A 15,135-nucleotide genomic window follows, 5' to 3' on the forward strand; every position below is an offset into this window, starting at 1 on the left:
CAGATATCCTGGAATCAGCTCCCTAAACAGTAATTTCTTAGTAAAGCTTCACGGTTTATGGAGCACTTTTGCCAACTTTGAATCCTTGTTTCCTATTCCTCAAATTGTAGGCAGTAGGTGTCTTTGGTTCTGTGGACCATAGCCTCTGAGACTCTCACCATCCTAGGCCCAGGGAATGGGGTTGGTGTGACAGGTCACTGAGGAGCTTTGGCAATGTGCATGTCTGCCCTGATGACTCCCCTTGCTTCTGTAGGTGGGAGGCCACCCCGTGGACCGCCTGCTCCTCCTCGTGTGGGGGGGGCATCCAGAGCCGGGCAGTTTCCTGTGTGGAGGAGGACATCCAGGGGCATGTGACTTCAGTGGAAGAGTGGAAATGCATGTACACCCCTAAGATGCCCATCGTGCAGCCCTGCAACATTTTTGACTGCCCTAAATGGCTGGCACAGGAGTGGTCTCCGGTAACTGTGCCCTCTTTCTTTGTTCATTAGGAGAATAAGTCCACTCTTCCCTCTCGCCATCATGCCCCACTGGGAACCCCGTGTGGCCCTACCCTTCTCTCCAGAGCTTAGCTTCTGGAGTAGAAATGTTGTCAATTCAGCATGACCAAAAGCAAATTAATTTTTAATGTCTTTTTTTTTTTTTTGAGCTACTTCACAGAAGCCTCCTCTGGTCCCCTCTGTTGGGGAAACCAGTGCCGTTCAAGATTCATTGAGGCTGAATGACTGATCCTAAAATCTGTGAAAGCTTCTCTGATGATAGAGCTCAGAAGACTAGAGTTTTGATTTTAAACTTTATTTATTATAATCTATTTATATCTCAAAAGAGGCTAGTGGATTAAATTAAAACTGTGTCTAATATTCATTGGAGGGTGGATAAAGTGAAAACAGTGCAATAAGGAGTATAAATTGGACTATGAAAACCAGAAAATTATAGACATTAGGAAACCTGCAATAATTAAGCCTCCTATGTTATTCTGGGTTTCCTAACTGCTCATAGAAAAGGGAAATGGCATAGGAGATAGATGTGGAACTAAATCATTGTGCCCTTATCCATAGAAATGAACAGAATTCTTTACTCAGCCTCATGGCTTTGTGGGAGCAGGTTAAAGCTGTGATGTCTTCCAGTGTCTAGACATGCAGCTAGACATGCAGAACCTTTGGGGGTGCTATCTACATCTGGCCATTGAATCTGTTCCTGTAAACATTTTTTTTCATCTCAATATTATCAATTAGATTGGCCATACTGCAATTTAAATTAGCCATGATGGAAGTTTAAAATTGTTTAATATCCACATGAGAGCTAGCATTTCCTATATTTTTAGACATTGCAGTCATTTGCTAAATAAAAAGCAGTGTTGGTAATTTAACTTGAGAATACTGTATTTTAGTTTCTTTTCTCCTTTTTGGTGCTTGATTTGAGACTTTGCCCACACTGGGTGCCTCAGGATTGCTGACAAATGAAACCAAACCTAAGAAATCAAAAGTGATTTAATTTTCAGCCAGCTTCCTCTCAATTAGCCAAACAGAACAAAGATCCCATGACTGGTAAAAGTGGTCTAAATCCTCCGGGAATCTTCATATAAGGAGTCCTCATATAAAAAGCCTTAGGTGCAAAGTGAAGAAAAGGAAACAAGGCTTTGCCTATGAGTCTCTTCTCTCTTGCAATCTCTTTGCAGTGCACAGTGACATGTGGCCAGGGTCTCAGATACCGTGTGGTCCTCTGCATTGACCACCGAGGAATGCACACGGGAGGCTGCAGCCCCAAAACAAAGCCCCACATAAAAGAGGAATGCATCATACCCACTCCCTGCTACAAGCCCAAAGGTAACCTGCTCTTTACTGGTCTAATTGTTGTATGTATTCAGATGCCATTTTAAACTCCTTTAAGTATCCCATTGTATTGTTAACAATGATTTTTTTTTAAACTTTACTAAATGTGCTTGATTCTTTTTTTAAACCTTTCAAATTGTTTTGATTTTAAATTTTATTAAGTACTACATAGAGCAATTTGTTTATACAATTATCTCCCAAGTCATAAAGTTGTTTGAAGACTGTTGCCAAAAAATATCAGATATGTCTGCATAAAAGGAGATCAGATTGTACAGAGATATGTGTAATTTACTGTCCACATTTCTTGCTATTAAGAGCAAAGGAGGGAATCTAATTGTGTACAAAATACCTTGGGAAGTCTCATACTTCAAACTGATGAAACAGAAAACTGTTACTTTTATATTGGAAATTTAAACATTGAAATGAAACTGAATTCCAGAAGTATATTTTCAGTGAAAATTTGACATATATCAGAATTCAATAGATACTAGAAATAATTTATTAAAGAAATAAATTTTAGAAAAGTTCTTCTTAGTGAGCAAACTGTCTTATAGTCATACTGGGCCTTCAGCTTAACATGAATACTAATCTGATTTTTGTGCTAGTTTTGTTACTAGTCTGTTAATGAAGCAGGAAAATCTAAAGTCACACACCATTTACATGTAAAGGATTCTTCACTATAAAACTCTTATAATTTTGAATGTTAAGTATGTTTTTCTATTCCTTTTTAAATTTATTTCTTAAGCCACTAAATGTCTGTGAAAATCAGCCATATTCTAGCTCTTTATAATACCTTTGATGTGAATGCATAGCATCATGAAATCTAAATCAATGATGTAAAAGGAAACCAAAAGCCAAACACATAGTAGAAATCCTAAAATCCTGATTACTTTTAATAATTACATCTTTCTCTGAGCCTTAGTTTCTCCATCTGTAAAATTGGGAAGGTTTTATTTTCTCTCACTCTCACTTAGAGACCATGTGAGAATAAATGAGATATAATGTACCTAGGATGCTCAGCCTGATGCCTGACATAGAGTAAATGCTCTCCAAATGTTACCTTCAACTTTTGACCATCATTAGTGTCCTCAGATATTAGAGAAATGGCCCTAGGTGAACTGATAGGACTCAAGCCAAGTGAACTGTAAAGTATTTCAAGCTCACTCTTAGTTCCACAGTGAACCCTTGGTCAGTGAAAGGCAGGATGTTTGCACTGTCAGAGATAGCTTAATTGATCAAGCCATTTAATTGGGATAGATAGGGGAGTTGTAAAGTGATATACATACAGGTTCCATGTTGCTGGATTTCACATATTAGCAAATCCTTTGACTTTGGCAATTTTTGTTTCTCACTTTATTTCCTGACTCAAAGCAGTAGATGTATGTAGAAGACAAGTAGCGATGCTACCTACCCCAAATGATCAATTATTTACTAGTCTTGTCTTTAGCAAGTTACTTCAGAAAAAGAAAAGTAGTTTGTCGTTAATGATCAGGAAAAAAAAAAATCTAGATTTTCACAACTAACCAGTGAATCTGGCTCTCTACATATTGTTAAAATACCATATAATTCTGTGGCGAGTGCATATATGGACATATTTCTTTCATCTTTACAATTATATGGTATAAAATGGTGATAGAGCTTGACTGGCTCATACTATAAAGGCGAATATGCCCATAAATGACCCTAATGAATATGTCAGGTTGGGAATCTTGGCAGTTACTTCTATAGGAGCAGTTATAACCTCCCTACTTCTTTGTTTCCCTCCACCTTTTCCCCTAAGAAGTAGTTAGGAAGCTTGTTCTGAGTTGTTTGGCCAAAATTACATAAACAGGTGAAACAAGTCAAATTACAGGTTATGGGCTCAAAGCTGCATGTCGTCCAATTGTCAGTGAGCCCATGGTGTGGTACTGAACAAGTTAGCTAACTAAAGCAATGTTTTGTGAATTTCACAGAAGCCAAGATTGTTAGCTTTTGATAATTGGCATAGATAACACATAGCCAAAGGGCAAAAAGGAAACGAAATATTTTAATGAAAATACCACAATACAAAAATGTTGTGTTTTGTGTTTATTTTTAAAGGTATGAAACAATGCTTGATGATTCCTGATATGCATATTGAACTAGTATTCCTAAAGCTGTGACTTTCATAATAAAAGGACTTTCCTTTGCTATTTAATGTACTAAAGGGGAACCATGTACACAGAGATTAAAATTACTAATATTTTGAAAATCCAGTTTCATTTTTCTTGATATAACCATTATGAGAAACAGCAATTCACCTAAAAGCATTAGTTGCAGTTACCAACATAGTAAGTTTTGAGGTATAGCACACAACTAAAAACTGATGAGAACAAGGAACTTCCCTGAAATCCCAGATTGGTTCTGACTGGTTCTCTTTTATGTGCATGCACTCAATTCTCAGAGAAACTTCCAGTAGAGGCCAAGCTACCGTGGTACAAGCAAGCTCAAGAGCTAGAAGAGGGAGCTGCTGTGTCAGAAGAGCCCTCGTAAGTTCTAAAGCACAAATAGTTCTTCTTTTGAAGCTTATGGGTTAAAAGAAAGCAGTGTTTCACTGTCTGTGGCTCTCGTGGGTGCTGACCCAAGTGGTCATTGTCTTCTCAAAGGTGAAGTGATGTTTGACTTTTGAAAAATCAGAGATTTTTCATTTTCAAAGCATTGCTCAAAACTTTGTATTCAAATGCAATTTAGAATTTTCTTTATCTACCCTGTCTGAACCTAAGTACTGTTCAGTTTGGCCTGAAGTAAAAATGCAGTGAATTGTTTGACTTTGTCTCCAAAATCTGAGCTCTCTTCTCTTGGCAAGAGGCCAAAAGTGAGGAAGCCCAGTCGTTTGCATCTGATGATGCAACATAATTAGATATGCAAGTCTGGGCATCATTTCAGTCCCCTTATCTTTATTTCTCAGCTTTGCAGTATAGCCACTCCAAAAAAGAAAGGGCTCACCCTTTTTCACTCATGAAATATAGATGAGGGAAAGGAGAGTTTTGTAGCTTCCTTAGACCCTGATCTTTGCCCGACTTGTTCATGGTCCCATAGCTGCTCAGTCTTATCAAAGCAGGATGTTTAATAAGGCCATCAGGCACAGATTTGCCTGTAGCATCAGAAGAAGAGATAAGGAAGAAGAAAGAAAAGCAAGTTAGTTGATGGACTGATAAATTATATATTGATTTCACTAGAAAACACCGATAGGCATGTCTGCTGCCTTATTTTTACAGAAAAGGAAATATATTTTATTGGCCAATTTCAACTATGACCAAAGCAATTTCTCAGGTTGAAGATTTTCTAGATTAATTCATTTAATGTAAGTACTGGGTTCTCTGTTAGTCATGGGAACATAAGAACTGTTACCCACCCTTCAAGAGTTCATAGTATCACATTTTCGATGGGAAATGTTTTTCAAATCAACCCATAGTTTAAATTTACTAGAGATATAAATGAACACTCTAATCTGTATCATCAAATACAATTTATGATTTTCTCAGATTCATCTTGTTTGAATCTAAGCCTGATATGTTTTTTCCAGATCACAAAATAAATCTCACCCAAAACAGCAAGAGATTCAACAAGAATTTCAAAATACAGATTTGTTTAATAACTAAAGTTCATTTTAAAATAAATTGTATTAAATCACTTGATTTCACAGAAAAAAAACAGTGCCTTTATTAAGTAATACATTTTTTTCTTTAAAAGGACAGCTAAGCAAAACAAATTATTTCTGTTCTATAAAGTTACTACAGCAACAACTTCTATTCTATGAGAAAAGCAGCTAACCAGAGCAGAACTTTGGAGGAAATACAGTGGTTAAAGATCACATAGTGCAATATTTCAATGAATATATGAAAGCTACACATTTACGTCTCTTGCTCCTGCCTTTTCCTAGTTTGACAGACCTTCTTTTTCCTGGGAGCAGCTCATTTTAGAAGGGCATTAACTCCTTCATCCACTAAGATCCTATTTAAGACACAGAAAGATGCTGTGTATTTGAAGCTGATTACTCCTTATATGTATTCTTTGTTTCAATATGTTTAAAACCAAACATGTATTATTTTTCTTAAACTATCTGCTCTCTTGTGCATTATAATTTGGCATTCGGTCTAAAACATGATCTTATCTATAACATTGCATTCTGACCCATGTTAAATAATAGAACAAAGCTGAAAATAAATGGAAACATCTTTCATCTATAATTATACTCCTTTAACATTAGTATACACATCTCAGATGAATGCTGTAACTGGAGTTTAATACTTCAGCAGAAGCATTCTGTAGACCTTGGTCACCCATTTTTTGTAATGAGTGTTTTCCACTGGTATTCTGATTAAGATGATTTATGTTTAACTTTAATCTTAATAAAATCACTGAAGTAGTTAAACACATAGTTTTATCTATTGAACTATAGCCATATATTAGACCATTTAACTTTACTCTTGGTGTAATAGAACTGCCATTATGGTATGATTGATCTGAATTGAAGTAGATTGTAGTTGGAGAGCTAGTTCAGCATAAAGGAGCTATATACAGTTATGCTCAGAACAACAGTTATTTTTATACCAAAATGAAATAAATACCAGCTGTGGAATGATGTAGTGAAAGGTATATGGTTTCCACATTTTAATAGTTTTTACATGTTTAGTGCACTGAACCCCAAGAAAGGTCCTAAGTGTTACATTTTTTAATTGATTCTGAATTTTAAAAATATAATTTTGTATGGTCTTAATTCCTTCGTTTTTAAAACCACATGGACCAGTCTCTAGATGTATGTAGTAGCCTTAAATTACTCTCCAAAGTATAATGAAAAAAATGATATACTGTCATCAGGTCATTCCTCTCACCCCCCCACCCCACCACCGAAGAGACTCACATTGCTTAAATTAAATGGTAATGTTTAGAAGCTGTGGCTGTCATTTCTGAACTGCTACCCTGAAGCAGGAATAGTGATCCAGAACTATTATTTCTTGCATTAGCTCCAGAAACATTGAAGAGTTCTGTAGAAAAGCAGCAAATATCATTTATTTGCCCATATGGAAAATGAAAATATTATCAACAGCTTGTCTCATTAAATAAAACAGGAAAATCACTATGTTTAAGTCTTTAGCATATGGAGATACCCTTATGGAGTGCTAGATACTTTTAGTAACCCCAAAATATAAGAAAAAGATTGGTTAGCACTCTAGCCAAAAATATGTTGGAAAGAAACCTTTCTAAGATATGTTTAGAAGAAAACTATGATAAAGGACTAAAACAGAATTGCCAAGAAATAATTGAAACTTTATAGAAAAGAAGAATACACTGACATTGTGGTTCCACTAAACTAAACACCATGCAGAATATAAGAATACAGATATCGGTCTCCTAGAATCACTAAAATAATCTTTCAGGTTGGGTTACCTGGTGGTAAAATGCTTCTAGATTTATCATAGGAAGCTGTAGCCTAGTCTATGAGAGTGTTGTTAGATTTAGGACACATCACTTCTGTGTCAGATTGAGCCCATCTGGTTCTTTCAACTGAAAAATATATGAGAATAGCTTTTAACCCCTCAAAGATTACTTTTATTTCATAGTGGGTCAAAATCACAATGTGGTAGTACATTTATATTCATTAGTCAGAAGCTAAAAGAATCATTGACAGAGTTCTCATCTCTTATTTTTTCTACCTTTATTTTCAGTCTTGGTTGAGACATGGGCACAAACATCACTGCCACTTCGAGGCCATTAAACACTTATGACCCCTGTGAAAAGTTAATTTCTTGAGGAAAAATGATAAAACAGTGATCTCCAGGGCATTTAAAGAAAATTTATTGAACAGGAAGCCATTCAGCTGGTATTCTTAAGAAGCCTATCTGATGTAGAATAGGAAGGAAATTACTCATTTCCTAACTCCTTCAGGCCACTAACACACCACCAGATGCCACGGAGGATAATTTGGTAAGAGAGACAGTCCTAGGAAAAAGGTATTACCTGGACACTTCAGGTACTCTGCCTTTCTCTTTCCAGTTAGTAGATAAAGCAGCACGTCCTAGTTAGAGGAAGTGAGGACTAACTGGGCACTAAGGAAGTCAGGTTCTTTCCAGATATATTTCAGTTGCTGGAGTTCTTCAATAGTTCAGAATAAGCAATAGCATATAGCAGTCGTGTTGGGTACTATGTAGCCAACACAGCCATTTTAACCAGATATCCCCTCGTCAAATAGCTGGCATTCACCAGATAGACAGCCTTACAGATGCCATCCTCTCAAAGGTAAGATTGAGTAGTCCTTGTGCCATGATCTTGCATTTTGAGCAGTCTTGATTTTCAGTCAACAGATTTGCATGGTTAAGAAATCATTTGGGAACTTCAACATAATATTCAGGCCTTAAATGTATTGCCAAAACCTTGGTATAAGCCAGGAAGAAGAAGGAGAAAAGAAGAAAAAAGAAGGAAGAAGGCGAAAAGTAAAGCAAGCAGAAGGCAGCAGTAATATCTGGATGCCAGATGGCATCAGGTTAGCAATGGGCTGATGCAATGAGAAGCAAAGGGAAGTTTCTGTCATGTATCTCTGTGAACAGAATCCACTAGGATTTAGATACAGAGAGAAGGACAAATGAGAGTCATCATAGTGATCTTATAGTCATTAAATACTCTGTTTTCCTTGTTGAAAATAGTATTTAAATGTACAATATTTAATTATATGTTTACATTAGTTCATATTTATACCTTGTAAATTGTCTGAGAATGTTGATGGCTTAACTCACTGATTAAGAATGTGAATTCATATTTTTTTAAAATGGCTAGAAATATTAACTGTGTGACATACATTTGTATTTCCCCCAAAGAACATGAAGGGGATCAAACATCAGTAATGAATCCAGATAGTGTTGCTGTTCATATTCTTAATATAAGTTACCCGAATAACATTCTGTCCATGAGTCTCTCAAAATGGAAAATAACAAGGAATATCTCATATATGCATAGAAACAAATGTCTTGAGAATGGAGAGCCATTTATGATCAAGAAATTTAAATTGTGTTTTCAGATCATTAAACCCACAAAAAAGATGTTCCAGCAGCACAGATTTGAGCATAGGAACTATAAGACAAAAAAAATCACAAATGCATTCAAGTTCAAGAATTGTCACAGAGTAGAATGAAGGCCTCCTGCTGGCCAGATAGAATCAGCCCTTATCCTCAAGAGTCTTGGCCTCTTTTTGAGCAGTCTTGCCTCTCACTTCCAGTTCCTGATTTCCTAGCCTCCTCCCCATCTATAGAAATCATTCTCATTCTTTATATTCTCTGAAACAGCAAACAGAGCATTTAGTATAAATTCTCTGGCTAATTATGTACTTTAGATGTTTGGAGAGGCACTGGACCTACTAATTTTTTAGACATAAATTCACTGATAAATCACCTACTCAGTGTTATGATACTGTGGCAGGTATTACAAAAGTAACACAGTACTCTTTGCCCTCAAAGAAATCTTTAGTGCTTTCTTACCATTGAAACAACAGGATGGTGACCTAAATCTTGAGTATTGATCATTTGCAGATGGAGCAAATGAGCTAGCTGTTTTCAGAAATGTCATCTAACTCTAGGGCACGCACAGCGTGAGAATGTTGTTGATTTTAAATGGAGTATAAGAGACTAATTGAATTCCCAAGTTCTCTACCACCATATTTTGGAATTGCATCTATCTCTGAGACAAAATATAGAATAGTTAAGCTAGTATGTGGCAATGAACAAATAAAATAAATAAGTGAAAGAAGAGTGGAATACACATACTGAATGAGTTTGAGGGGAACATGATGATGTGAACTAGTATTTAGCAGATGACAGGGTTTATTTGAAACTGGCTTTGACTCCAAAACTAGTACATGAGGAAAGATTATTGGATCTTCCTACATAATAAAAAATCAGATATTTTATACCACTGTTTGTTTCTCTGTGATTCCTACCTATATGTTGAAAACAGTCTACAGAAACCACAGATTATTTCCTAAAGTGATTTTTTTTTAGCTACATCAAGCTGCCAACTATGTAAATTGGCAAAGAGTGAGACTATGATTTGTACACCCCCAACGAGGATATAGCCCTGCCAGGATCAAAGTAAAAACTCAACTTATTGATCATCCCTCCATGCAGAACAGCTGTGTGCACAGTGGTTTAGTGTGAGCTCCAGTGACAGACCACTGTGTGTGAATCCCAGGTCCCCATTAGCAAGTCACTTTACTTCACAGGCCTCAATTTCCTCTTTTGTGAAATGAGCATAATAATAGTCTCTATTTCCCATAGTTTCTGTGAGAATTGAGTTAATATATGTGAAGCCCCTGGTCTGCAGCTAGTGCTACGTAAGCACGAATGGCTGTTATTATTAGGCTTTTCTAGCATCATTATCTTCCAGGGAATCTCTAAGGCAGTTAAAATGAATAATACTCAATGTGAGAAGCTGAGGCAGATATTGTATGTAACCATCTTACACATCGTGTCTCTAATGGCATTCAAGCAAGGACCACACTATTTAACCCAAAGCTCAGCTAATGGTTCTCAGCTAATACCATCTCACTACCTCTCTTCTAGGCTACTGAAGCCCTTGGAAGAGCTTGACTAATAAACATCACACTTTTAATTTAGCCCAGAGTTTATTCTAAGGGACAAAGATTAGTTGTCTTTATTTGGATAAAAAAGAGATTTTTGGAAAATTGCAAATGTGAGTGAGGAAAGTGCAGAAACTGCTTAGGTGGAAAAGCAACCTCCTTCAACTCTGGGTTAAATACATTTGATCCCCATAGATTGCTCCCAGCATGCACAGAGACAGCACAGTCAGTAATAAACTCAAGCGAGCAGACAGAGCCATTTTTATGTAGGCACTAGAAAAGCCTGTATTACCATCCAAGAAGTTCTAAATTTGTCAGCCCCTCCCACCATTACCACTGTTGCTCATTCCATAGCTACTTTCAGAAAGCTAAATCTGAACTGTTGCTCAGCTGAGCCCTAGAGAGTGACAAAGACAAATTAATGGGATCCTTGTGTGCCAAAATAAAGTATGGACCTTGTCACCACCAATATATGTTAAGTCCATTAAGGTCATTTTTAATGAACTGAACTTTTCATTGGAAAGCTTTGCCAAACTTGTTGAATTAAGGGAATGAAACCGTTACAAAATTGCAAGATAAACTAATTTCACTCTGTATGAAGAAGAAATGATTCATGAAAAGTATTGGAGTTTATAATACTTCTGATTTTCATCAAAGTTAGGGAAATAATCTGGATTTAAAATATGCAAATATTTTAGAAATAATATGGCATCAAATGGAGAACTGTAAATGTACTGATAGGATGTCAGTTCTAATGGCATCTGAGTCCCTCTGGGACATGTCCTTTTAAATAGGCTACCCTCAAGGAAAAGCAAACTTTCAAATCATGTCCTGTTCTGGAAAGGTTAGAAAAGCACAGGGAAATAAAGATGGTCAAACAAATCCCCTTATGTTTCATTTGTGAAGAGTCATTTGGCTCCATCTGTATCTGCTAGAGGCAATTAAAGAGTCTATTTTCGTTTTCTCCAAAAACTTTGTATATGTTCAATTTTAAAGAGTAGATAAAAAGGTGAGAGCACTTGTGAGTCCCTTTAACCGAGAAACAACTCCAAAATGTTCCAGAGCTTTTCAGTTGAGTAGCTAGTAGTAAGATAAGACAATGTCTGACTGGAGTCATGTACAGATTACTTAGGTCAGCATTTGTCTAAAAATCCTTTCTTCTATAAAATAGCATTTCTATTGGGATTTTAGTAAATTATGATAGGCACAGAACTTAAACTTGCCCCAAACTACCTGAGTACCCAACAACCCATCAAGATAAAATGAGACCAGCACATACTTCCCAATTATACCTATAAGAAATGTAAATAAATATCTATTATAGCCACTAAATTTGGGTATGAAAGCTTTAAAAGACCATAATAAACTTCAACAACAAAAAGGGGTTTTGTTTCCTCATGCCAATGTCTGAAACAAAGAAGTATAATTTGATTTCTTAACAGATTTTTAGTCTATTGTCCCTTTTTCTAGATTAGTTTCAGATTTGGAGCCCAAGAACAAGCTCAATACCAAGTCACTTATCATAGAAATTCTTAGTTTCCTAATTAGAATTCATTGAAAAAAAATTTTTATCAAGCACTTATATAAAGTTCTGCCTTTACAGTGAGATGCTTATTGCATAGAGATCACACAATAATTATCAAAGAGTGGTAATGTTTTCAGAAAATGAAGAGGTACTCTCAGAGAGTCTAACAGGAACCCAATATGTCTAGGGACTGGGAAAGTCCTTTCTGAGAAGGGACACACAAGCTGAGGCCTGAGGATGAATGGAAGTTACTCTAAACCAAGACCAGGGAAGAGGGCCCTGCAGGGAATGACCCACATATGCCCAAATATTGAGCCAGGAAAGAACTACACACTTTTGATGAAGTGAAAGAAGGTAGTTGTGGCTGGAAGGTAGGAAGTAGGGGAGAATAGTAGAAGATGAAGATGGAGAATGGTTCTTTTTTTTCTGGGCACAGCAGGAAACAATTAAAAGCTTTCCATTTTAAAATCCCCCTGACTACACTATGAAGAACAGACTGGCAAAGGGCAACATAGGAAGAAGACAGATTAGTGGCTATTGGAGATAGCATTGGCTCAGTGGTACTAGGTGACACGGCAAAGCAAGGCACAGGGCCAGGACAGGTGGAGAGTGTGAATGGAGGAGCAACCACCACCAGTTTGGATCGTGCCTCTGCCATTTACTGAGCAGCGTGACCTTGGAAATCTGCAGGTCTCAATCTTATCAAATATTGAAATTAACATCATACCATCAGATACAGTTTTCCAAAAGATGAAACCATGACTCTCATGCAAATATAAAATGGACACGTCAAAAATTTTATTTTCCTCATGAATTATTCATTAGACTAGTTAAGACACTAAGACTAGTTTAAATGAGAACTGGATTTAGAAAAGTTTATGTTTTCCAACAGATGAAATCATTTGCATTGACATAAACAGGAAAAAATTTCTATCATTATGGACAAGAAACATCTGTAACATCAACAGCTGTCTACAAGGAAACGTCCTTCTCTATGAAGTTGCAAAAGAGATTAACCAAAGACAATCTTAGCCTCATACTTCAGAGAATTAGACCACCCTTAGAAGAGAACCAGACAATGCTGACATTTATTGAAAAGACAGCCAGAAATATCTTTTGTCTATTTCATAGTGTGTCTAATAGTACCCATCTCCCATCAATATTATATATGTATGCGTATACACATATATCCATATATACACACTATTACATATATACATACATAGATTAATGTTACATAGATATATATGTTATATGTCTGTGTGTATATATATAATGAGTAATACATGTGAAATACATAAAACAATAAGTATAATTGTTAGTTATTATTATCATTGTTATATCAATGATAGGTGGTGGCATTGGAGATGGAGAGAAGTAAATGAGGTTAAGATATATTCTCAAGAAAGAACTGATGGACTTTGGCAATCACTTGGAAGTGAGGAGTGAGGGAAATCCAGGGTTCAGGAATAACTCTTGATTTTTTACTTGAGCCAGTGGAAGGAAACATTTGCTGTGATAGAGAAGATAGGAAGATGCAGGGTTTCTGAGGGAGTAAATCAAGAGTTCTCTTTTGAATATTTTAAGTTGAAGATGACTTTGAAACACAAAAGTGAAAATGGCAAGAAGAGGTAGCAATGCGTAGTAGAGAGTGTGAAACCTCAGCAGCCCTGTGGCTTGCACTTCGATTTCCTGGTCTGTGTACCAAGTGAGGATAATAACAGCCCTTGTCTCATTAGGATTCAACAACTTTGATTTGTAAAGTCCTTAGAATAGTTCTGGGCACCTTAGAAGCACTACATTTTTGATAAGTAGACTAATTAGTATTTATTCTTTTTCAAAGGAAAATGTTCTGAGGTTAAATACTTAGAAATTTCTTGTACATTGATGGTATTTGAAACTGAGAATCCTTGACAAATGCATTGAAAGGCAGTGCAAAACAGAGTCCCGGCTCATGGCAATATTTAGAGTTTGAGAACAGAAGACAGACCTAGAAAAGGAAGTGACTGGAGAAGAAGAGTATGATGTCAAGTAATTCAGGAGGAGAAAGTCCTTCGAGAAGGAAGCTATGATCAAGTGTGTCAAATGCCACTGGAACATGGTAGATTTGATTGGCTGGGAATAGCAGAGAATATGAAGCTGATATTCTTAGAAGCTGATTATTATTTTACTGCTGGCTTTTCTCTTACTGTTAAAAATGTGCAGACTCTTCACGGTTAACAGGTCCCTCCTATCTTGTCTGAACCAGATCAGAGGAAGACAGGCAGAAACTGTAGGATGACTTTAACAAAGTACTCAAATATCTGCGCTTCCAGGACTTAAGAAAGTTCAGTCATCTCTGGTCTCATTGCAACTTTCACCAAACTTATTCCCCTCAACATTGCCTTGTAGTGTAAAGTCTCTTTGAAAGGAAAATGTGCTCTTTGATACAGTCAGCTTTTCTTCTCCTACTTCTAGCATTAAACATTTTCTGCAAGAGGGACATTGAGGCATTCTTGCAGAGAGGCCAGCTGTCTCTCAAAGAACCCAAAATGAATGTCATCATTATCATGAGAAAATGAAGTCTGCTATGTGGAGAATGCCTCTAAATATAGCTCTTCCAATACTGTCCTATGCATTTTTTAATTCGTTCCTTCCCTCAAGATATTACTGCATAGTGGCATTAGACAAAGGCAGTCACTGATTTTTGTTTTTTTCTTTTCAAATAGTTGTATTGGTGACTTTATCAAAATTGTCATTTGCTATTTTAATTTCTAGGGTCATTCTGTTCTTGGTTGTATTACTGGGTTACTTTGCAGTGGCAAAGATCCTCACAGACTAGGCATGGTGCTTAAGCATTTAAGGAACCTATGAAAAGAAGTGGTGCTCTCAGAGGTTTTTGTGGAGTGGTGTCCTGGACACCTATAAAGAATTTTGCTTGGAGACCTCAATGAGTTGCATAACTAGTATAAATTATTTGCAGCTCCAGAGAGGTGCAAATAGCAATTGGGAAATATTGCATAATTCCACATTCAGATCAAGTATCCTCAGCTGAAGACCTTTCATAATAAGTTAGATTGTCATTTATTTAGAATGATTCAGAAATGGTCCTAAGGGGATGTAGAATGATATTTTGAGTAGATATTGTCCTAAAACCTTAATGCTCCAGCTGTCCTTTTAAATAATGATTTTTAAAGTTGCCTAAGAATTATGGA

General features: G+C 36.4%; 1 protein-coding gene across 3 annotated transcripts in view; it reads left to right on the forward strand.

Annotated features, from left to right (window-relative positions):
* Positions 1–15,135, forward strand: part of Adamtsl1 (ADAMTS like 1) — a 935,498-nt gene that overhangs the window by 743,505 nt on the left and 176,858 nt on the right. For all 3 annotated transcript variants that reach the window (XM_058586373.1, XM_058586374.1, XM_046467403.2), the window contains 3 exons: positions 254–458; positions 1,676–1,823; positions 4,252–4,336. In XM_058586373.1, the coding sequence (XP_058442356.1) occupies positions 254–458; positions 1,676–1,823; positions 4,252–4,336 (438 nt within the window). The remainder of the gene's footprint in view (positions 1–253; positions 459–1,675; positions 1,824–4,251; positions 4,337–15,135) is intronic.

The sequence above is a fragment of the Marmota monax genome, unplaced genomic scaffold (assembly GCF_021218885.2).
Source record: "Marmota monax isolate L192 unplaced genomic scaffold, Marmota_monax_Labrador192_F-V1.1 WCK01_AAM20220418_F8-fsc00033, whole genome shotgun sequence".
Taxonomy (NCBI): domain Eukaryota; kingdom Metazoa; phylum Chordata; class Mammalia; order Rodentia; family Sciuridae; genus Marmota; species Marmota monax.